The sequence below is a fragment of the Mastomys coucha genome, unplaced genomic scaffold (genome assembly GCF_008632895.1).
Source record: "Mastomys coucha isolate ucsf_1 unplaced genomic scaffold, UCSF_Mcou_1 pScaffold14, whole genome shotgun sequence".
NCBI classification, from domain to species: domain Eukaryota; kingdom Metazoa; phylum Chordata; class Mammalia; order Rodentia; family Muridae; genus Mastomys; species Mastomys coucha.
In genome coordinates, this window is record NW_022196896.1 from 4,823,340 (window position 1) to 4,846,450 (window position 23,111).

The 23,111-nt window shown below is 46.3% G+C and overlaps 1 protein-coding gene across 2 annotated transcripts in view; it reads right to left on the minus strand.

The window, feature by feature from the left end:
• The window catches only part of Gabrr2 (gamma-aminobutyric acid type A receptor rho2 subunit), a 47,629-nt gene extending 28,271 nt beyond the window's left edge, over nucleotides 1-19,358 (minus strand). Inside the window, exons 1-2 of one of the 2 annotated variants that reach the window (XM_031366428.1) lie at nucleotides 11,509-11,870; nucleotides 2,998-3,104 (exon numbers count right to left, since the gene is read on the minus strand). In XM_031366428.1, coding sequence (XP_031222288.1) covers nucleotides 2,998-3,104; nucleotides 11,509-11,696 — 295 coding nt within the window. In that variant the 5' untranslated portion in view covers nucleotides 11,697-11,870. Of the gene's footprint in view, nucleotides 1-2,997; nucleotides 3,105-11,508; nucleotides 11,871-19,290 lie in introns of those variants that run through there. The other variant, XM_031366429.1, reaches the window with a different exon arrangement.
• Between the last annotated feature and the right edge of the window lie 3,753 nt (nucleotides 19,359-23,111).

The following is a 23,111-nucleotide window of genomic DNA, read 5'->3' on the forward strand; positions in this document are numbered from 1 at the left end:
GAAAAAAAAAAAAAAAACTGTAACAACAATTCCTTACCAGTTGTCCAAACTTGACAGTTTAGGTGTCAGATTGTTAAATAAACCATGGCTGAGAATATTACTTTGTGGTAGAACATGGGGTTAGCATGTGGGGAACCCTGGTTTCAGCCTGATTTCAGTCCCAGCTGCTGTGTGTGTGTGTGTGTGTGTGTGTGTGTGTGTGTGTGTGAGAGAGAGAGAGAGAGAGAGAGAGAGAGAGAGAGAGAGAGGAAGAGGAGAAGGAGGAGGAGAAGGAAGAGGAGGAGGAAGAAGGGGAGGAGGAAGAGGAGGAATGGAGGAAGAAGGGGAAGAAAACGAGAAAAGAATAGATATCATTGAAGCTTAACTTGAGGAGGTCCTGGCTGGTGTGCACACAGCTTCACTGACTGACCAGTAAACTCTACACTTCACACTGATGGTGTCTGCTACAAGCCTCGAGCAGTGCAGCCAGGTTGTGGGGGTGGCAGATGAATTTCCTTTCTCCAGGAGCTTAGAACCAGTGAAAGGAGATATAGCACCCACAGATGCAATCAGAGACTAGAAGGAGGCCTAGTTAGTTCCAAATACAGACAATAGAGGAAGTTCCAGGGGCTGGAGAGATGGCTCAGTAGTTAGGAACATGTATTTCCCTTCCAAAGGATCCGAGTTCAATCCCCAGCAGCCACTGGACTACTAAAGCAGAAACTTCAGACTTGTGTGTGCTGTGGTAGCCACTTCCGTTTGTTGCTGATGGCACTCAGCCTGCACACCTTGCATCCTTCCCACCTGCCTTGCTGCTGAGACTCTCCCTAGGTTCCTCTCTCTTCCGGTCAGCCTCTTCCGGTCCCCATGACACAACTTCCTGCCATTCTCCTTTCAAGACGGTGAGGCCTGCTTCTTTCTCGGCAGACACCCATGCCCTCTAAGGCAGCCGACTCAGTCTCTCAACTGAGGTGAAGCACTGACCCAAATAACACAGCTGAATTGTTGGTAAAGGCCAGTCCAGGGTCCTCAATCTCGTGCCCCAAGCGGACATACGTACACTATGTGAATCTAAAATAAACTCAGTGTGGCTGGTGAAGTAGCTTTGCAGATAAGTACTTGCCACACAAGCCTGATGACCCAAGTTCCATCCAGAATCCGTGTTAAATACGTTGCCTTTTAAAATGCAAAAGCCTGTAAGATAAATTAATTTCTAAATCCTTCGACAGTCACACAGGAGTAAGGACTGACAGCTGGGCTTTCTGTGAGGATGTGAGTGAGCACATGTCAAGAGCTTTGCATATATTATCTGTCAGTCTGGACAGGGCTCCATAAGTTAATTGCTGTTCCCATTTTATAAAGGAGCAAACAGAGGCTCAGGAAAGATTGGTGACTTGCCTGAGGATATTCTATAGCTTACAGAGGCCTCGGGAAAATGTGGATGGTGTGAAGGTCATCCCTCCCCCCAGGAAAATGGGTTATGGTGGGGTGGGGGTCCTAAGGTAAGAAAAAAAAGTAGCCTGCCTGGGTTGTCCTGGCCTAGGTTGCTCTGAAGTGCTCTGGGCCTTAGTTCTTTGATATGCCTGTGGTTAGGGTTATCTGAAGGTGTCTGTGTATTCTCTATTCTCATTCCATATCAGACATGCTGTCTCCTTTCCCAGCTGCCATGACCTGGATGCTTACACCCCACAAAATGAGAAGGTTGGGCTCCAATCATTCCCCAGGTGATGCTTTTGGGGAATGTGTAATCAGATCTCAGGCATGGAACCCGCTCTTGGATAAGAAAGAGTCTTTTATAAAAGGGATCTCAGAGAGATCTCAACTCCCGAATCTATAAACTGCTGCTTGAAGATGAGACACAAGACAGAGTTCTTTGTAGAGCTGTGTTAACCCACTGTCTCCCGAAATTGCGGGCTTTCTGAATAAAGTACAACCTACGGGTTCAGTGCCCCATCCTGTGAAACAGCTCAGCTGGGAAAATCTCTGGCCACCAAGGCTGACAATCTGAGCTTGATCCCTGGAACCCACATAGTGAATAGAGAACTGAATCCTAAAAGTTGTCCCTGACCTCCACATTGTGCCATGGCAAGTGTGCGCCAAGTAAATAAATGTTATATACATCTACACACACATACACACACACACACACACACAAGCGCACTTAGTTCCTGGGTGAGTTAGATAGTTCAGTGGGTAAAGGTGCCTGCCACCAAGCCTGATGACCTGAGTTCGATCCCTAGGACCCACATAGTAGAGGGAGACAGCTGTCTCCTGCAAGTTGTCCTCCAATCTGCACATGTGCACCACAGCCCAGAGCATCCATACATGTACACACATGAAATACATATTGTGATTCCTTTTAAGAAGGCTCTGCTTCTGTCTCTGGCCATTGGCATTTCTGGTGACTTAAAGCTGAGTGTTAGTTATAGTGAGCAGATGTTTTGTATGAGTCAAGACTCGAGCCCCTTCCAGACCCAGAATCTGCGCTCCTGGCCTCCTGAGAACTGTGAGAAATGAATGTGGATGGTTTCTGAGCCGCCGTGCCTGTGGTACTATGTTACAGCAGCCCACCTCATTCAGTTGAATGCAGGCCCCAGTGATGGGTCCCTTCCCTGATCCCCAAAGGGAAAGCTGGTGGTGAAACGAAGTACCAAGTATGAGGGACCTCGTCGTGAGCAAAGTGACTGCTGCCTTGGACTATGGTGGCTCCATCACCAGGAGCCCCAGCTGGCTATGGAGTGGCCTAGATCCTTCACTATTTGTTTTGTCTTTTTTGTTTTGTTTTGTTTTTTCAAAAGACATTTAGCCCGGTCTCCTTGGTAAAGGCAAACAGCTGAGTCACCTACAACCTCTTTCTGTCAATGGCCTCTCCTCTGCCTGTGACCTCTTCTCTCCTTAGCTTGCCTCACTGTGGCTGAGAGCATGTGTGCGTGGCACAGGCAGTGTCTCAGTGCAGCAGCACTGGGGACGGGTGAGGCAAAGCCTGGACCCAGCAGTAAGGGGAGGATGCCCTCTTACCTCCAAAGGCTGGTCTCATGGTGAAGTCATGGTCCTCCACCCTGAGCAGAGGCCGCGGTTTTCCCGTCCGGATCTTGGTCACATCGAGGTTCTTTTTATACAAGTGACTGCAAAGAAACAGAAGTGGGTCTTATGGTCTGCCAAGGCACCAGGAGAGAATGGCCGGATGGAGGGCTCCTCGCAGGGTCCACCTGTTCAGCATTTCTTCTTTATTCTGATACACACAAGGAGGCAGAAGGCTAGAGAGTCTCCACACCACCCATACCCTCACAAGGATGTTCACTGGAGGACAGGTCCTTCCAGAACATTCCTGGGAGCAGATAGTGTCCCCTGAGGACATTTTTGTACCTGCCAAGATCTTAATGAGTTGTGAGTGGATGAAAGTAGTTAAGCTAAGGGATGGTGACACACACCTTCAATCCCAGCTTTCAGTAGGCAGAGGCAGGTGGATCTCTGTGAGTACAACAGCCTGGTCTACAGAGTGAGTTCCGGGACAGACAGGGCTGCACGGTGAGACTCACGTGTTACAATGTGGTTTGTAATAAATATGCTGTGACATAAACATACTCAAGGCTCTACACATTGCCTTCCCCAGCTAGAGCTGCAGTGGCTTCTGTCAGCCCAGGGGACAGATCTGTCCATCCCTCACCTAGCTCAGTCTCTTCATTGTCTTATACTCTGCAGATTAATTTTGTTACATGAGCAGTCAGAGCCAGAAGACTGAAAAACACTTGCCTACTGGTCAGTTATTCTGTGTCGGTAAGGATGGCTAGTCTGTGTGGGGCATCTAGGCTGTACATTTGTATTTCTAGGGAGACCTGAAAGGTGGGATCTGAGCTCATCTGTGTCTCTGTGCCAAGCACAAGACCCAGCACACACTAGACATCCAGTAAAGTGGGAGCAATGAGAAGCGAGCACCAGCCAGCTTCTAGAAGGAATTCAAATTGATTCTAGCACGTTTGGTCAATGCTGTCTTTAAACCAGATGATTCTTGGCTTTAACGGCATGTTAAACCTAATGGTGTTAGGGTTCACTGGGAACTTTCAAAAAACTTGATGCTTGGGTACAACCCAGACCATTTAAATCCATCTCTGGAAGGGACCCACCCTAATTCCCACAGAGCCACACTGAGGACTACGGCTCCCACACGACATCTTAAGATCCTGTGACACATCTGTGATTGCTAACTATCACTTCTGTCAGTGGCTCTCAGTTAACCCCACTGTAATCACCTGAGGGCTGTCATGGTGCTGCTGGGGGAATGGCTGATTCTGAGGAGGCAGAAGTGTGGGACTTTCGAAAGCCCTGGTGAGTGCTGGGTGAGTGGACTTGAAAACCGGCAGGACTTTACTCTGGCCCTTCTTTTTGGTGATTTCCAGGGGTGCCCAGAGGTGAGGTGACCGACAGACACACTGAAAGGCAGCAGGTTTTCTCAGGACCTTGGAGCGGCTGTGTGCCGCATTCTGGGGTGATGTAAAGTTAACGTGTACTCTTGGGCTCTCTTGTTCTGAGTGTTACCACTCCTTTTCTGTCCTCTCATTCACCCTCACGCTCCTGCCCCACCCACTCAGCTTTAAAAAAGACCGGTGTTTCCTGTTGAAGCCATAGGAGAGAGGTGGCAGGTGGGCCTCAGAGACACCTGTCTTAACTTTCATCTTCGGCCAGCTCTGCGCGAAGACAGTATAATGCATTGAGACATCAAAACCGGCACATCCGAGAAGCAGCCATTAGAAACGAGTAGCCAGTTATATCTTACATAGAATTCAATACAATTAATATCCAGTTTCTCTCACATACTAGCCATGTGTAAGTGCTCAAGAACAACTTGTGGCTACTGTCTTGGACAGTATAGATAACACTTTCATGATCACAGAACATTTTATTATTAGCTCAGTGACAGTTTAAGGGTTAGAAAGGCCCCTGACCCGCCCAGATTCCTTTAAGCCTCCAGCTTAGGGCCTCTTTGAGGTTGCCTCTCTCTGTTTCACAGCTCCAAGCCTCTCATTCATTCCCTCACTTCCAGTGAGGGTTCTGACTCCACCCTGCTTCTCCCCCTTCATCTGGGGACGGCAGCATCCATATGGTCAGCCATCTGGTAGGACCCAGTGCCAAATCAAGTTCACTTGCTTGACATATTTCTAAGAGCAGCTACTCTGCCTAAACGAGTTCACAGCATGGGGGAGGGTTACTCGAATCCCCCTGGGGTTGTGACCTAGCTGTGGAGGTGACAACAAGCAAGTGGATGGGTAAATGACGTCACTTTAAGGAGTGCTGAGTGCCAGAAAATTACAAACAGGGTAAAGAATAAGAGAGATGGTTGGCATGGAAACTATTGAGATGGGCCACGGGGAGGTCTTCTGAGACCTGGAGAGAAAGAGGAAAGGGTGGCTGACCCAGAGAGACGGGTGCAGTAAGCAAAGCGCCAGGGGCATGGCACACCTCGGCAGCCACTAACCTGGTTCAGTCCAGCTGGTTCCAGCTGACCCACCACCAAGCCTTTTGATGTTTTCTTCTACTGTAAGGTTCTGAGGTGATGGAGCTCGTGGAGATATCTGACCTCCCTTGACACAGAGCCCCGGGACTTTTCTCTCAACCATTACTGCCAGCCCCCAGCCGTCCCCATCTGTCATGGCTCATTCCCATGAGTAATTAAACTGGACTTAACTCTGAACCAAAAGTAAGCAGAGGGCCAATCTTTGGGTTCCTTTCTGTACACAGCTTGCATTAGCCACATCCCTTCCCACAGCAGGACCTTTTAGACAATGGATGAGCCTGCCCTGATCCATCATTACCACCAGAGCCCATGGTGACCCCAGGGCTCTCTCTGGTGTTGGCCATTCTAAAGGTTTGGGTAAATGCCGTAACAGTGCCATGTAAAGTAGTTTTGCTACCCCTACCGCAAGCCCTTTTAGCCTCAAATTTTTCTTCACCCCAAACAAACAAACAAATACATAAAATTCTCCTAAGAGGGCTCCACGTGCAGCTGCCTTCTCTGCGGTCAGCGCCAGCCCGTGCTGTGCTCCAGCACAGAGAGCAGGGAGGGCTTCAGAAGTGGCACTGTTGTTTTTCAAAACAAGACACTCAGGGATTCTGCTACTCCTCTGCCTGCCCAGTCTGTTCCTTGTGCTGCTGCCTCCCTCCACCATCCATCCTTCCAGGGTCACCAAGCCCATGTCCCAGCATGCCTCTTCCCTCTTAGCAATCTCTGGCAGGCTCCCCCATGCCAGTGGTTTGCATTGCCATGGCATACGGGACCATCATCATCTCTCTGCCCTAAGCCTTTGTGTCCAACAGCTAAACTCCACGTCCCCAGGTGGACACCATAGAGGCACATGATATGGGACCCATATCCTCAGCTACAGCACATGGAAGGGACTATACATATTGTTTATTGCAGGAATGTGTAAGCCCCAGGTCAGGCAGAGCTTAGCAACCACAGGAAGAATTCTGCCTATTGAAAGGCAATGGAGGGGCTGGGGAGATGGCTCAGCAGTTAAGAGCACTTCCAAAGGTCCCAAGTTCAAATCCCAGCAACCATATGGTGGCTCACAACCATCCGTAATGAGATCTGATGCCCTCTTCTGATGTGTCTGAAGACAGCACTTACATATAATAAATAAACAAATCTTTAAAAAAGAAAGAAGGAAGGAAAGAAAGGAAGGAAGGAAGGAAGGAAGGAAGAAAGAAGGGCAATGGAAAAACAAGAAATGGTGCTGAGCACACATTGGAGGACGAAGTGACTAGATTCACCTTTAGACAAGTCCATCATAGAAGAACATAGAGGAACATGGCAAGAAGAAAAGCTCCCTCAGCTTTTCCTGTACTGGAGCTAGACACAGGACTTGATTCCAGCCTGGTCCCGTTGGGCATGAGCAGTCATGTCCAGGGGTCCCTGAGGGACTTCCACACTCCCAGGAGTCTGGGACCAGCCCTGGTCCTGCAGACAGAGACAGTGTGGGGAGTTGAGGGAGATCAGAAGAGTCAGGAGACTGGGAGATCAAGAGAACAGGAGGAGCCAGAAGATCTTAATCCAGGGTAAGCCTGGATATTTACCAAGTGAAGAACAGGCCAAGACCAACACCCCCCTCTCCCCACCCCAACACACATACACTAAAACTAGCATAGGAATAGCAGCACCCTAGAGTATATTAAGATTAAAACACACGCCTCTGGATGAAGATTTGAGATGCTAGTGAAACCACCACACCATGCTAAAGTATGGTGTAGCACATTTTTAATCTCAGCACTTGGGAGGCAGGGGTAGGTGGATCTCTGTGAATTCAAGACCAGCTTAGTCTACACAGTGAGCTCCGGGACAGCCAGAGCTACATGATGAGACTCTATCTCAAAAAACCAACCAAACAAACAAAAAAAGATGCCAATGAGACAGTAATGCATGAAACTGTATGGGGGTTTACATGTAACAGGGCATGCTCAAGGAAGTCTGCACTGTGCAGATGAGCCACAAAGGCTTGTGTTACATAGCAGGAAAAGCCTGGCCCCTTTTGTACCTCCAGTCTCTGACCTACTGCCTTAGTTTGCTTTCTTGCTGTGAGAAACACTGTGACCAAAAGTTGGGAAGGATGGGGTTATTTCATCTTACTGGTTACAGATCATCACAAAGGGAAGTCAGGGCAGGAACTCAAGCAGGACCCTGAAGGCAGATGCTGATGCAGAAGCCATGGGGGGTGCTGCTTGCTGACTGGCTTGCTCAGCCTGCTTTCTTATACCCAGAACCTCCTGCCCAGGCGTGGCACTGCCCACAGTGGGCTGGTCCCTCTCATATCAATTGTCAATCAAGAAAACTCTCCACAGACTTGCCCACAGGCCAATCTGATGGAGCGTTTACTCAGTCGGGGTTCTCTCTTCCTATATAACTCCAGCTTGTGTCAAGTTGACAAATCCTAACCAACACAGATGCTCCTTGCTCCCAATGTCTCCACTGGAAGTCTTTACAAATGTCTTTATGTTTGCAGCTGCATCTCTGCTCAGTCTTTTGTTCCAGGACAGGACCCCGGCGGGCCACCCGAGACCTTGAAGTACAGCCACCATAAGCAGATCCCCTGGAAAAACTGCAGTGGGTGGATGAGGAGCTCAGAGGGCTTAGCCGGCCGATCACAGACATTAACTGTGCCCTCTGCCTCACGGCCGCAAATCCTTCCTGTCAACACACTTTCCACAGCTATCTAGGGAAGCATTAGCAAACCGGAAGTTACAGAATGATGTCACTCCGACAGGATACAGCTGGTTTAAATCTGTTGCCTTTGGGGCTCAGGAATTTTTTTGTTTGTTTGTTTTAAGGAACTAGTTGTTTGATAGTTGGAGTGTCACTAAGGTTCTCCTGGCCCTGAACTATTTGTCATGGGGGCGGGGGTGGTTCTCCACTTATATTTGGTCAGGCATGACCATTAGCCCCAAACTTCTGAGCCCCACTTTCTTGGTAAGAAGTCACAACTGTTGGGTGACCTTAAACCTGGCCTTTGATGAGAAGAAAACTTAGAAGGGAGGGAGTGCTCACCACGCCTGAGGAGCAGCTGTGCCCATGGATCTTGGTTTATTGCTAACGACAGGAACCTAACACCCGGTCTCAAAGAGTGCTCTGCTCTGTGCAGGTACTCAACTGTGAATTTTAGATATTCCCCACCAGTCATCAAATTTATTTTTTAATTTGGAGAAACTGAGGTCAGCAAGATTAGGAAAAATTCTGCATGGCCAGAGAGCAGCTAGCTTCCCTGGCCGCTCAATTCCTTATCATGGGCAAGAGTTACTTGGGGGATGGGGGGATGGGGAGGGCACAGAAGAGGCTGGCCCTGGTTCAGAAAAACAGACCCATGATGAAAACCACCAGAGGAACGGCCAAGGATGGGGTCCAGAGAGATGGCTGATGGGAAAGCAGAACACAAAGGAAGAAGCCCAGAGATGGGAAAGATCAGACCCATGGCTTGGAAGCAAGTTGGAAGGATGGAGGCAGGGGGAAGAACAAGGACATTCTCTATGAAAGGAGCAGATCCCTCCGGCAGCAGCTCAGCACAGGAACCACCAAAGATCAGAAAATCAGCGGCAGGTTTTAAAAAGCGGCTGCTGGGCAAAATAACTGCTGGGTATGAGTGGCTTGCCGCAGGATGCAGGAAGGTCATCAGGTTAACAGGAGGCACGTGGTGTATAGTCATGTGTGTGATATGTGTGTGAGTATGTGAGGGAGACCGTGTACACTGTGTTTGTGACTAGAACCACATGGTTGCTATATGTGTATGAATGAGTATATGTGTTTGTGTGTGATCGAGACTTCTACGAAGGCTCCCAAGGCTGAGAACAAAGGGATGAGGTCATATTTTCCTACTTGTCAGATTCCATAACTCCTTCATAATGAAAATTTGAAAACTATAGTGTCAGAAGCATGAGTGGCATCCCCCGACCCCTGAGGAGACCCACCGTGATCGACCACCTGCGCTGGGCTTCCTAGCCTCTCACAGCTTTGCTTCAGTGAGCACACCCCCTTTGGCTGTGTTCTTCCTTTTTCAGGTTAACTCCTCAAGGAGCACGTTTTAAAGAGATGGTGTCCACGCCAAGTGTCAGAATTGAGCTTTTCCTAGTGTCACATAGCGTCACGTGAAACTCTGGGTTTTCTGAGGATCAGCAGAAGTTGCGGCAGCCAGGCTGCTGAGTGGGGTCCTAGAGTGTGGGCACCATTCTGAGGGGACAGTTTCTGGTGATACTTTTCCTTTAGTGTGAGCAACTCTCATCCCTGAGATACCCTTGCATTTGTAAAATGAGCTGTTTAGGCCGTTTTCTAGAATGTGGGAGAGTGTCAGCGTTGCTTTATCACTATTTGTTTTGTTTTGTTTTGTTTTTTGTATTTTTTGTTTTTCGAGACAGGGTTTCTCTGTGTACCCCTGGCTGTCCTGGAACTCACTCCGTAGACCAGGCTGGCCTCGAACTCAGAAATCCACCTGCCTCTGCCTCCCAAGTGCTGGGATTAAAGACGTGCGCCACCCCTGCCCGGCTGCTTTACCACTTTTAAGAATCACTGTGACCCAAGTCTCTCTTCAAGGTTCATGAGGCCCATCTGAATCAAAATGATTCTAGAATTGTGTTGTGAAGACATCTATTTAAATGGCTCACAAAAGGGTTTCCCAACCCCCCTTTGATCCCACATCTTCTTTTCTATGCCACACCTGATCACATTTCCTAAAATCAGAGTTCAGAAATGCAGCTGGACCAGGTGGATTCTGAGGTCCCTTTCTGGTTCAGTCCTGTACTCCTGGACACACAACCAAGTTATGTCTGGACTGTGCTTCCTGGCTGAGTAGGACAGACCTTCATTGAGATCCGGGTTTCCCAGAGTGCAGTCTCCACTGAAGTGCTAGACATTGATTATAATTCTTATTGTTAGCTTCTTTCTGAAAATAAAACTAGCATACCTATCTACAAGACTGCGTGTGTGTGTGTGTGTGTGTGTGTGTGTGTGTGTGTGTGTGTGTATTAGAGAGAAAGAGAGTGAGAGAGCGAGAGAGCGAGAGATTTGTAAGGTTTCCAGAAACTGTTACCAGTAACGGTACGTGGCCAAAAATATTTGAAGACCACTGACCTAAACAATTGGTCTCACATACTCAAGGCCCTGTGAGTAAATGAACTAATCAACAAAAGCATTACATATTTATATTCAAAAGCTTTCATTCTCAGAACACTGGAGAGACAGGTGCAGACTGTTTCACACAGGGTGTTTCAGTTTGTTCTTGCTGCTTCTTCATGCCCCGCAGCCCTTATGCCTCAGCTCGAGGGATCAAGTTCTGTCCATCTGTCCAAATCAGATTTACTAACTAAGAGTGGAGTTCTTTTTTTTAAACAACAATTTTCAGTGCAAACACTGGGCCTAAGCAGTATTGCTTGGAAATGTCTGCACCAGCATTCACCATTGCTCAGCATCCACATGGATTGCTGAGAATATAACAACGTTTCTCTAGAATTCAAAACAGTAACACAAGAAATGATCAAGTTCCTCTCTGATAAAGAATTTAAACATGACACCTCAATTACATTTCATCCATTTCTGTCATACTAGGGCTCCAACTCTGGGCCTCATGTGCTCTGCAGGCATCCTGCCACTGTGCAATACTTCAACATGACACGTTTCGTTAATAGTTCACATTAAGTCCTTATATACAGTTTCCCCTACAACTTTTGACTGGATTCCTCAGCCAAACTCCATGTTCCCTGTGAGATATAACCTGACAGAAGCAAAGCAGCAAAATCAGGAAATGCAGAGAGATTTTTAGCCACCTCGTCTGAGCTGTCTACCAAAACGCTCTTAATGCACACAAGTGTCAGAGTCAGGTCTCACACTAGCACGGCCCTGTGCTCAGGGCCAATGCAGAATGTCAGTGCTTTGGGAAGGTGGAGGTCCCTCTAGCTGGGGCATCAAAATCAGACATTTAAGGAGGCAACTACTAGCTTTTCTGGGAAAACCTTCTGGAAATACCCTCCCCCGCCTCCTCACCCCTCAAAACCTACCTTGGCTTGGATGCTTCCAGGTGCCCTGTCCATCTCTTCCTCCTGGGCTTTCTGCTCTCCCCAAGAGCCATCAGGCAAAACAAGAACAAAGCGAGTCTCATAAAATAAGGCATTCTGCACACGTCTATGATGCAACAGGCAGCTGTGCAGGGGCCTTTAACAGGGAAGATGCCCCCTGGCTTAACCATGGATCCTGTCTCCAGCCTCCGGTCAGAGCTTCCCTGAGGGGCTGTACGGGCATGGTTGGGAAGGCTGAGTTTCCCAACCTACTAACTGCTACTGATGCCTGCCTAGCCCGCAGCCCCCACACCCCTGACCATGACACCAGGCTCTGTCCTCCCTTCTGCTTAGAGATTGGCCATTAGTCAAGAAGTCAGTCCTCCTGGGAAACTAGGGTTCCTCTGAACCCTAGAACAGCTTTGGCTAAGGCTGTTACATAAAAAAAATATTTTAAATCTCTTGAACATGCCAGCTTTTTGCTGGGATCATTAATCCATCTCTCTGGCTGCATAAAACCAGTCTGTCACATCCAGCAGCAACTCAGCTTGATTCTGAGTGGATTTGCATGTGTTGAGGGAAAGCTAAGAAAAAAACGGATGGTTTTAGAGAGTTCTTTGATCTAAGGGAATGTGTTTTACCAATGGCTGAGGATAACTACTTTTACCTCAAATATATGCCTCTTTTTTTCCAGAAAAAAAAAAATCAAAGACATGCATTCTGATTTCAAAATATAGCCTGAAAAAGGAAACGTTGTGATTATGTAATCTCTTTTTCCTATCATGAGCTCTAAATTAACTTTGCTCTTTGACACCGAAGTATGTAAAGTCAAACATCATCAATTAGGCTGGATAATGATCATGCTTAACGTGATGAATGATACATTGTATTTTAAAATCACTTAAAGCTTGGTTACTGTGTACTGGAAATGAAGAGTTTGATATGGGAAAAACAGATCTGAGGATAGAGGTTAGGCAGAAAGAAACAATATTGGACTTTTTATTCTGTAAGGAAGGAAGAATCAAAATCAGGGCAGAGGAATGATACGTTACATCTCATTTTATAAGGATTCCTAAATTGAATCTGTTAGATTAGGAAACCAGAATAACCAAAGAGGATGCTGGGAGACTATGTTAATCCCAAAGATGCAAGGAGCAAGACCACCACCGACCCATATCATCACAGCCAAAGTTAACTGAAGCAAGATTTCCAAATGGGAAGCAAGCAGGCAGAGTTACAGGAGCAGCATAACATGTCACTCATGACTGAGTTGTCATGACAACAGGTGATTACAATAACTTTTCAAAACAAAGGTAGGGTTGCAAGATGGTCATAACAACTTTTTGAAACATACACATGCTTGCAGTTTTCTGTAACAGGCAGCACAGAACCATTTATAGTTAAGGTTACTAGTGGGACATAGTCCAATTCTAGGGAAACAGAGGTTTAATTTTAAAAAGCCTAATTTGCCTTTATTATAAGATGGCTTTTAAACCTAAAATGGGGGCAGGCAGCCTCACCATTACCCTTTTGTCTTAAGTGTCTCTTGTCAAATCCTTGATAAAGTTTTGACATTCTTTATCTAGGGGGAAACAAAACTTGGATGCATGGCCCATTCATAAATTATACCTGTTTGGTTAGCATAGAAAGATCAAAATTTTAAGGCGGTATAATCCTGGTATGCCAGTAGGTACTGGAGGTATCCATTTTGTCCCCTTTGCCAGGGAGTCGTCTTTAATATCCCAGCCTTCTGTTGAGGATAAAGGGCGATGTATCCTCTTCTGTAACCACTTCCTGCTGAAATTAGGGCGGGAAGCTCAGGAAGGTCGCAGTGTTAGCTAAAGGCTGGGAACGGATTAGGGCAATGGGATATTTATCAGAAGCATTTGGTTTGCTGACCCAGCTAAAGAGACAGGAAGAATCAATCACATCGACTGGACTAGTTTATATCAGCTTTCACCAAGTCCAGGGCTTTCCAGTTTTGAAGGACTACCTGGGGCTGGAGTGGTGTAGCTCACCTTAGGAGCAATTGCACCTGATTTCTGGGTGGTGTCTACCGGCTGAGTGGAACTCTGAGAGAGCAGGGACAGAAGTTGTTAAAGACCTTAAGGGGAACTTTTACATTTGGAGATTTCCCCTTGGGACTAGGCAATAGGCAGGGAAGCGTAGGCTGTTGATTGATGGGAGTGTTTCTCTGAAGACTACTTGGTCTATGAGAGGTGGAGCTAGATCTTCTGGCTCTCTTGGCTCCCTGAAGCTTACTTATCATTGTTTGTGGTCTGTACTGAAATCCAATTTGTAGAAAATACAACAGATGTCCATAAAGCTCACCTTTCCAGTGAGTCTTTAAAAGACTCACACCTTTGAGTGGTAGCAAAGCTATGACTTTAGGTTAAAAGGCATAAACTTTCTTTTTTTGTTTTGTTTTGTTTTGTTTTTTGAGACAGGGTTTCTCCGTATAGCCCTGGTTGTCCTGGAACTCACGCTGTAGACCAGGCTGGCCTTGAACTCAGAAATCCGCCTGCCTCTGCCTCCCAAGTGCTGGGATCAAAGGCGTGCAACACCACCGCCCAGCATAGTTTCAAACTTTATGGAACATAAGTACAGCCAACGTATTGAAAGGCAGTGATTTTGGATTCCTTCTGTTTTCCAGATTTAACCATAGGAATATTTGAAAGAATAACTAGTTTTTTCCTGGTGCTTATAATAATTCACATAAATATATATAACACTTGTTTATCCAGTTCATTTATGCAGTTCATGATGGGCATTTACAAGTTTGTAAATTTTGATTATTATAGTCAATGCATGTGTCCTTCTACAGACAGGGTTAAGGAGGGTTCTTCCAGCTGTGATGAGGTGGAGACCCAGGCATGAGCCTGATGAATTGATCCTCCAATACTTCAACTGCTCCACTGTGTATACTGCTCCACTGTCCTTCAATGCTTCTGTGCAAATTTACCTCAACCATGAGTGAAGGCAGCATTGCTTTTCCTTCTCTGGACACTGTTGTTAGGCCGGTCTTATGATCTTCATCACTGCATGGCTTCAGAAGGACCACACCAGGTCAAACAGTTCCACATGAGGTTTATTGAGGGAGGAGGGGGGCAAGGTGGTAGTGGAAAGAGAAGCGGGGAAGAAAGAGAGAAAGATGGGGGCGGGCCTTTCTTTATATATGGATGCTGACATAGTCACAGGTAAAAGTGGGAGGTAAGCCAGGTGGATTCTGGGAATATGGGGGCTGTTGCCTTGGCAACAGGTATGCAGGTCTCACCTATGTGATGTCACAGGTTTCAGAGGTCCTGATACCAACATACCTCCCTTCTTGTTATTATAAAGAGAAGGGGGAAAAGTGGGGAGGGAGAAGCTGGTGGTGAAAAGGGAACGAGGGTTTCATGTCTTTTAAGCTGCTTCCTACTGTCTAGGGGCATCATCAATTTGGGGGTACAACTGACTTTCACCATAGGGATCCACTTGGTAAACATTTGCATCAGGTTCCTCTGTGGACAGCGGCTCTTCTGTGGGCAGTGGCTGGTAATCCTGTAACAGGAGCTGATTAATAGTTTTGGTTAGAGATTTGTCATTGAAGGAATGTAGAAACAAGATTAATGAGGCAGGGAGCAAATAATAACACCAGGAGGATGACTAGAAAAGGCATTACAAAAGGGAGTATCCACTTCCATATAAGGTTTTTGAAAATCCCAGAACTGGAGGTCTCACGGTCCCTGAAATTCTTTATGTCTGACTGTAGCTCCTGGATTTTATTTCTTACTATCCCGGATTGGTTGATGTAGAAACAGCATTCTTCTTGGAGGAAGAGGCAAAGACTACCTTCTTTAGCTGTCAGGACATCTAGTCCCCGTCTGTTCTGAAGCACCACAGCTGCCAAAGGATCGATCTGTTTCTGGATAGTAAGCACGGTTTCAGTTATTTCTTGAAGACCGCTTTGAAACTGGGAAGTGAATGTATTATATTGGGTCATGGAAGTTGTTATCCATGAAACTCCAGTACCAACACCTATAGCTATTTCCTTAGCGACCAAGAGTGGCACAACTTGAACTGCCCTCTTATGCTGGGCAGCTATCATATCTACAACTGGGATTGGCAGGGGCTCATTTTCCTGGATTACTCCCAGTTCAGGGAAAATGAGTACCAACGTGCAAACTCCTGACCAGCTAGCAGGTAGGCGATGATATGTCTGAGTGCTACAAAGAATTGACGTGGTCTGACTTCAGGGCATTGCAGCCTAGGTAACTTAGTGTTCCTACAGAACGTGTCCCAGAGGTCCTAAAACAGTTTGCCATACCATAGGGAGGGACAGAGATAAGGTATGGAGTCATGGTGACACTGGAGTCAGGGCAGCTGACAAAGGGTGAGGTAATGTTACTTGGCAGTATCACCGGAGACGTTGTAAGTGACAACTGTGAATTAGTTCCTGGGGGTACACATAACCAGCAGTCCTTGAAGCGTCCAGGTCTGGTGACATTAAGGAGTTGGCATGCCGAGGTCAAGGTCTGAAGTAAAAGGCGAAATGACAAGTTAGTGCCATTTATGAGGTGTGATGTCAAAGAGGTAAGGACTTCAGAGGAGTGTTTGATTATCTCCCCTGCTTTTCTGATATCCAGGGGTTGGGCAATTAAGACATATTTTCTCTGGATATGGATGGTACTTACTGGGGACCCGGGCTGATTTTACGGTAGAGCTTACCAACAACTCCTGTCTCCCACCTGGAACCCCATGGGTTTGTATGTAGAAAACAAATCTTGTGGTGTTGATAGAAGAAATAATTGATCTGTGATCCTAGCATATGCATCTGACAAGACCAATATGGGCAGCCCCCATATTCATCTGGCCATTTTCTACAATCTTTTATCTAGTCAAAGAGAAAGCAAGTATACAGATCATAATATTTAGATGTGATAACAGATAAAGGATGATAGCAATTTGGATCAGTTCCTGGCTATGGAGCAGTTTCCTGACCCTATTTGGGAAGACTGTTATCTGTGGGGGTTTCTTGAACCTCAAATCTCCAGATGTAAGGGCTGCCCTGGAAGGAAACGAACAGGAGGGGGAAGATGAGAAACCCATGTCTAAACCAGTGAGGTCGAGCTCGGTTGCCAGAGTGGAGTCTCATTTTCTGGGATTGGGAACAAGGTCTCAACATTCTCCGGAGCTTAACAGAGCACGACCCTCTTAGGGTCGACGTGTATGAAGAAGAGTCATTTTTAGATGGAGGGATGAAAGGTTTGAGGTGAGACAGATGGATCCAATGAGAGAGTCCCTCGAGTTTAGCAGCTGTAGGGGTCATGAGAATTACCTTAAAAGGGCCCTGCCATTTGAGACAGAGAGGTGAGGGCCGATGACCTGGAGGGGATAGAAGGACTTGGTCTCCAATGTTGATAGGCAGTGGATAGGAGACAGTGCTGGCCGCTGTAGATGGTGGTCAGCAAAGTTCCATAGGAGAGAACGGAGGTGGCAAAGTAATGGGGTGAGTAGATGGTCTGGAAGGGGAGAGCATTTAGGTGAAAGACCAGGAGTTAGGACTGGATGTCCATACGTGAGTTCAAAGGGCGAGATAAGGAGAGGTCATTTTGGGAGAGCTCATAACCTGAAAAGAGCCAGAGGTAGGAGTTTTACCCAATCAAGGTGAAGTTCCTGTGACAGTTTAACAAGAGTGGTTTTTAAAGAGTGGTTAGTTCTTTCTACGTTGCCTGAAGATTGAGGGTGGTAAGGAATGTGAAAATGCCAGGAGATGTCTAGGGCCTTAGATAGAATTTGAGAAATTTGGGAAGTAAATGCAGGACCATTGTCTGACTGGAGGGAAGCTGTGACACTAAACAGGAGGGTGATCTCTCAGAGGAGGGGTTCAGAGACTGTCTGAGCCCTTTTGTTAGTCATGGGAAATGCCTCTACCCACCCGGAGAAGGTATCCACCAAGACCAGGAGGTACTTGGCACATCTGACAGTGGGCATGTGGGTAAAGTCAAGTTGCCAGTCAGTTTTAGGAAGGGAACCTCTAGCCTGATGGGTTGGAAAAGAAGTGCTATGATACCTCGAGTTGGAGTCTGACATCTGACAGATTTTGCAAGAAGCAGTGATAAATTTTTAAAAAACTTAAGTCCTCAGGAGTGGGCTGTAGGTGGGCCTGGTAGAGTCTAATAATTGGATGACAACAGGAGAATGATGTTGAGCAACAGAGGGGTTCTGGACGTCCCAAACTCGGAGTCCACCTGAGAAGCAATCAATATGTCAGTGTGTGTTTTCGGGCTTCCATAGTTGGGTAGCAAGAAGTGTGGAACCATGTGCTCAGTGTTGCCAGAGGCACCTAGTAAGCCATAGCAGAGCAGCTCACATGGAAGAACTCTGTGAGTCTCCCAGCAGTGGGGTTGATGGTCTGCGGCAGCGGTGGAAATCCACGTGGTAGATGACAGCAGGTGCCAGTGGATGGGACTCCACGTGGTGTAGCAGTGGCTGTAGGTGGTGATGGCCGCCTGGGCTCTGTGGCTCCCCTGTGTAGAGATTACCGAAGTCTTTGGCACCTATGTTATGATCTTGATCATGGTACGGCTTCAGAAGGACCACACCAGGCCAAAGAGTTCCGCGTGAAGTTTATTGCTTGGGGGGCGGGGGGGGGGGGGGGGGGGGGGGGGGGGGGGGGGAGGACGGTGGCGGCAGAAAGAGAAGGGGGGAAGAGAGAGAGGACATTCTTTTGTTTTATTTTTTTCCCTGTCTGGAGAACTGGATATACAGATTGGCCAGAAATGTTTTTAGCATGATAAGAAGTCTATATTCAAAGACAGCCAGAGGAAATTTAAAATCTTGAGCATGTAAGAAAATCTCTAAAAGGGGGGTGGGGGGGACTGGAGAGATGGCTCAGCGGTTAAGAGCACTGACTGCTCTTCCGAAGGTCCTGAGTTCAAATCCCAGCAACCACATGGTGGCTCACAACCATCCAAAATGAGATCTGATACCCTCTTCTGGAGTGTCTGAAGACAGCTACAGTGTACTTACAAATAATAAATAAATAAATAAATCTTTAAAAAAAAAATAGTACTTTACCAAAACTATATGAATAGCTTATCAGAACTCAATTGATTAATATTTAATTTTTGATTTCTTGAAATCTTAGTATAACAATAGCATAGAGTAATTTGTATTTATATATCTTAAATCAGTTTTCTGACCCTCATAATTTTTTAGACTTTTATATCCTTAGGTGGTTATAATTTAAATTATTTTTAGACCTTTATAATTTATATAAACTTTAAATATTTTATCCAATTATTTACCATTAGACATAAGTGGTAGATTACTAAAAACAGTCTTTGCAAAGTAAGTTCCTTTTAAACTGTAAAAGTTGTTTATCCTTTAATATGAAGTCTGTTAGTGAGGCAAATCTGTGTAAATGTGCCTTTTTCATCAGGTGACCTAATAGCTCTAGAAAAGTAAGACCTGATTGTTTACATATGAAGTGCATTGGCCGGGCTAAATTGATAAAGCTACACAGTTAGCTATCAAAACCATCAGAGATCTGAGAAGGGTAAATTATAACAGGAAGTGTAGTGCAAATGGCCTATCAATTAAAACGACAGACTTCCCACCAACTGAGCATTTGCCCAAGGCTGTGGGCGCTGTGGCTTCCTTGGTGGCAATAGTCATTGGTCCTCAGCTGTCGCTAAGGACAACATATTTTCAGTTGCTGTACAGGACAGCTAAGGCCTCTGGCTGCCAGACCCTAAAGGTCCAAGAGATTTTCCTGTGGAAGAGAAACTTGGAAAAACTGACCCACAGTGACAAGGCAGAGCAGGGCAGCCAATGCAGTCGTGTCCACAGCTTGAGCAGTCATTAGCATCGCCACAATCCAGGTGGAGTCACCCGTGCTCCCACTGTCTTCTCGGAGACCTTAGGGCTGCCAACTTGGATCTGGCCTTTCTGTTTATCTATCATAAGAAGCATTTTTCTGTTAAACATTTTAAATGCCATATTCAGCAGAGCTCTGAAGAGTTTCAAGGGTCATCTATTAAGTACCTAATTTTAAATAAACCTTACTTGTTTTTAGTTACTTGTTTTAGGTTTAACCTTGAAAACACATACAGGAGGCTAAATAAAACTTATCAAAATGAAACTTTCATAAATACGGTCCACAGAGAGAGAGACTACTTTCCTGGTCCTGTCATAGTGCGCTATTGCAGAACAGTGTAATTTCTTGTACAACTCTGTTTATTAATATAGATAAAGCTTTTGGGGGGGGTGTTTGTTTTTTCAAGACAGGGTTTCTCTGTATAGTCCTAGCTGTCCTGGAACTCACTGTGTAGACCAGGCTGGCCTTGAACTCAGAAATCCGCCTGCCTCTGCCTCCCAAGTGCTGGGATTAAAGGCATGCACCACCACCACCTGGCTGGATAAAGCTTAAGAAAGTTAGGTAGACAGACTTTATTCAGTCAGCCTCTGTTAGCCTGAGTGACCTTAGGCAAGGAGAGACATCCTATAGGAACTCTGGCAGACTGCTTAGGTCGAATGCAGACTACTGTGTTATAAAATAGGAATAGCCCAGTTTCTGGTGCTTAGGATTTGATGTTTAACGTTGTGGCCCTAACTTTAGTTGGCCAGCAATTACACTGGGGATTTGGGATTCCAGCAGCACTGAGCTTTTCGCAGTGTGAACCTTTAAACACAGAAACCATGTTTTGGGTTGACATATCTCAGTTCACAAGAACAGTGATCTCCAGAAGTGGAACTACCAGGGTTAAAAAAAGAACTTTGGCACATCTGGAGACTTGCCCGAAAACACTGACTTTGATGGACTAAGTCTTCATTTTTGTTTTGGCAGGGGATGCTATCTATGTGCTGAGTTTTACAGTCTGAAAGGTAAGGTTACCTATGTATAAATTTTTAGCTATTGACTCTGTGTTATAAGTTTTAAGCAAATTTTTTGTTACACATTCTACATATTTTTAACCTTACCCAATAAACGTAAATCCTGAGGCACAGAAACTAAATACAAGTCTTGAGATAAGGTTTAATCTTAGAGAAGTTTGAGACACATGGAATCAATACTCTAATTTTTTTTAGCCACTCTGCCTTGCTTTCTTTCTTTCTCTCTCCCTCCCCCCACCTCTCTCTCTCACAAAGTCCTGGCTCACGCCCTATTCTGCTGAATTGAAAAGTTGGTTCTGGAGTTCTAAAGTTTCTGTCTTCTGTCAGGTGAACTGAATCCAGTGGCCAGAAAGCTCAGAGGCAAGGATTTTTCAGCCTGGCTATCAAAGCAGCCTTGGCAAACTGCAGCAGATTTGTGCCTTGGGTTGGGAGGACTTGCCTGAACTGCCCCAGGCCAGAGGCATGGGAGCGGCAGTGGCTGGAGCTTGGTCCTGCTCCTAAATTCTCCTGTAACTGGAGAAGACTCATCTTGGGGACACAGACATACAAGATACAGAGACAGCAAACATGAGACCAATACAACAACAGGGACAATGACAATGACTGGGCAATTCAAAGATTCAACAGTTTGACCAAAGAAATCTTAAGAAATAGGAGGCTGGCCGGGCGGTGGTGGCGCACGCCTTTAATCCTAGCACTTGGGAGGAAGAGGCAGGCGGATTTCTGAGTTTGAGGTCAGCCTGGTCTACAGAGTGAATTCCAAGACAGCCAAGGCTACACAGAGAAACCCTGTCTCAAAAAAAACAAAAGAAAAAAGGAAAAAAGAAAAGAAAAGAAATAGGAGGCTTTTTCGCAATTGCCTTCTTGCACAACCCTGGCACTTGGAACCCACTAGAAGGGCACGGTTTTTCCCGGTTCAATTAGGCTGGGCTTCTCAGATTTCCATCTCAGCCCCAGTAATGCCTGAAGTCCCATGCTAGGCCTACCTCATGCTTGGCTCCCGGTATCACGGAAGGTCCTCAGTGTTCCTCTGCTCTGTTGTGCAGCCTAAGCATTGAACCCCTGCCACGGGTGCTCAGATGCCCACTCTCTTCAATTTCTTTGCTCCCAGTCTCACTAGGACATCCCTAGGGTCCCAAGGAGTGTCAAAAAAAACAAAAAACAAAAAAACAAACAAAAACAAAAGCTAGTGGCACTGCCCAAACTCCAAGTAACAAGATAGGTAACTGTGACTTCTCATTTGTTGTCCTGGACTAAGGAATATTGGATTTTATCAGAATTCCCCACATACCCTGATCGGGATCCCACAAAACCAGATGTCAGAGAGATTTTCAACAACTTACTAGAGGAGGCCTTCATAAACCCATGCTTGCCACTCTTTTTGATACAGTCTTTCACTTGGGCAGTTCACCATATCAAAGGTTTGTATATCCTAGGTGTGTCTCCACAGTGTGTACATCCTAGGGAGCACCTCTTCAGTCCTAGAGGGCTGGAGGGAAGGGCCTGGCTTCTGAATTTCTGAATTTGTATCCTGATCTCACTGGAGTCTCCAAACGTTTTTCCCAAAGACTCAAGGAGAAAGACCATCAACCCAAATGATCATGGCCAAATTAATTAAAGAAGTATTTTTGTTTTTTTGTTTTGTTTTGTTTTGTTTTGTTTTTATAGACAGGGTTTCTCTGTGTAACAAGCTGTGGCTGTCCTGGACTCACACTGTAGACTAGGCTTGTCTTTGAACCCACGAGATCCACCTGCCTCTTCCTCCCAAGTGCTAAGATTAAAGGGCTCCCTGACTGGTAAACAATACTTTTTTGTTCATATACACACACTGCCTCCTCCGAAAGCAGAGTTCAAGAGGTCAGCATTGGGCATGGGCAAGATAAGGGTTTCTACAGCTCAGGGGTAGGTAGGAGGCTTCCAGATGAGGGAATCTGGGAGATAAACAGGAGTTACAGGGCAGCTAGTGAGTTGGCCATGACAACAGGTGGTTACAATAAACTTTTTGAAACAAAGACATTGGTTGCTGTTTCCTGGAATAGATTTGTAGGGTTTCAGGTGGGGCCCAGTGCAATCCTTGAGAAACAGATTTAACCATAAACAGGGGAGAGCCTAGTTTGTCTTTACTGTAAGATGGTGGCAGGCTTGTTCATGAGATGGATAGCATTAGAACCTACATTATGCTGCTGCCTAAGCCTGCAGTGCCCTTTCTCTTCTCCCAGACACCCACAGGCGCCTGCTAGGATGTCAGCCCTGCATCCGGGGTGTCAGGCAGACAGCCACCCAATGCCAAGCGTTTCCGCAAGGCAAGTGGTTTAACTTCTGCAGAGAGAAGGCTGCACCGCTGTGAAACTCCAGCAAGCAAGTGGGAAGTCCGGCGGGGTTTATTCCTAATACGTGGATCCTGAGTCTTGCCTGATCAGTGAGAGCCTGGCCTTATGCCATTGGCGAATCCAGAGGAAAAATATTCCAGGAAAAAAGTGAAAACTTTAAGTGAATGCCTTTGTTTCAGGAACTGCTCACGCAGGAGAGACATTTACCAAATGGTGTCTTCTCTAAGGGGAGTTCTCCCTTTCTTAGTTAATCCTCAGATTTAAAAAAAACAGTATGCCAGGCAGTGGTGGCGTACACCTGTGATCCCAGCACTTGGGAGACAGAGGCAGACAGATTTCTGAGTCCAAGGCCAGCCTGGTCTACAGAGTGAGTTCTAGGACAGCCAGGGCTACACAGAG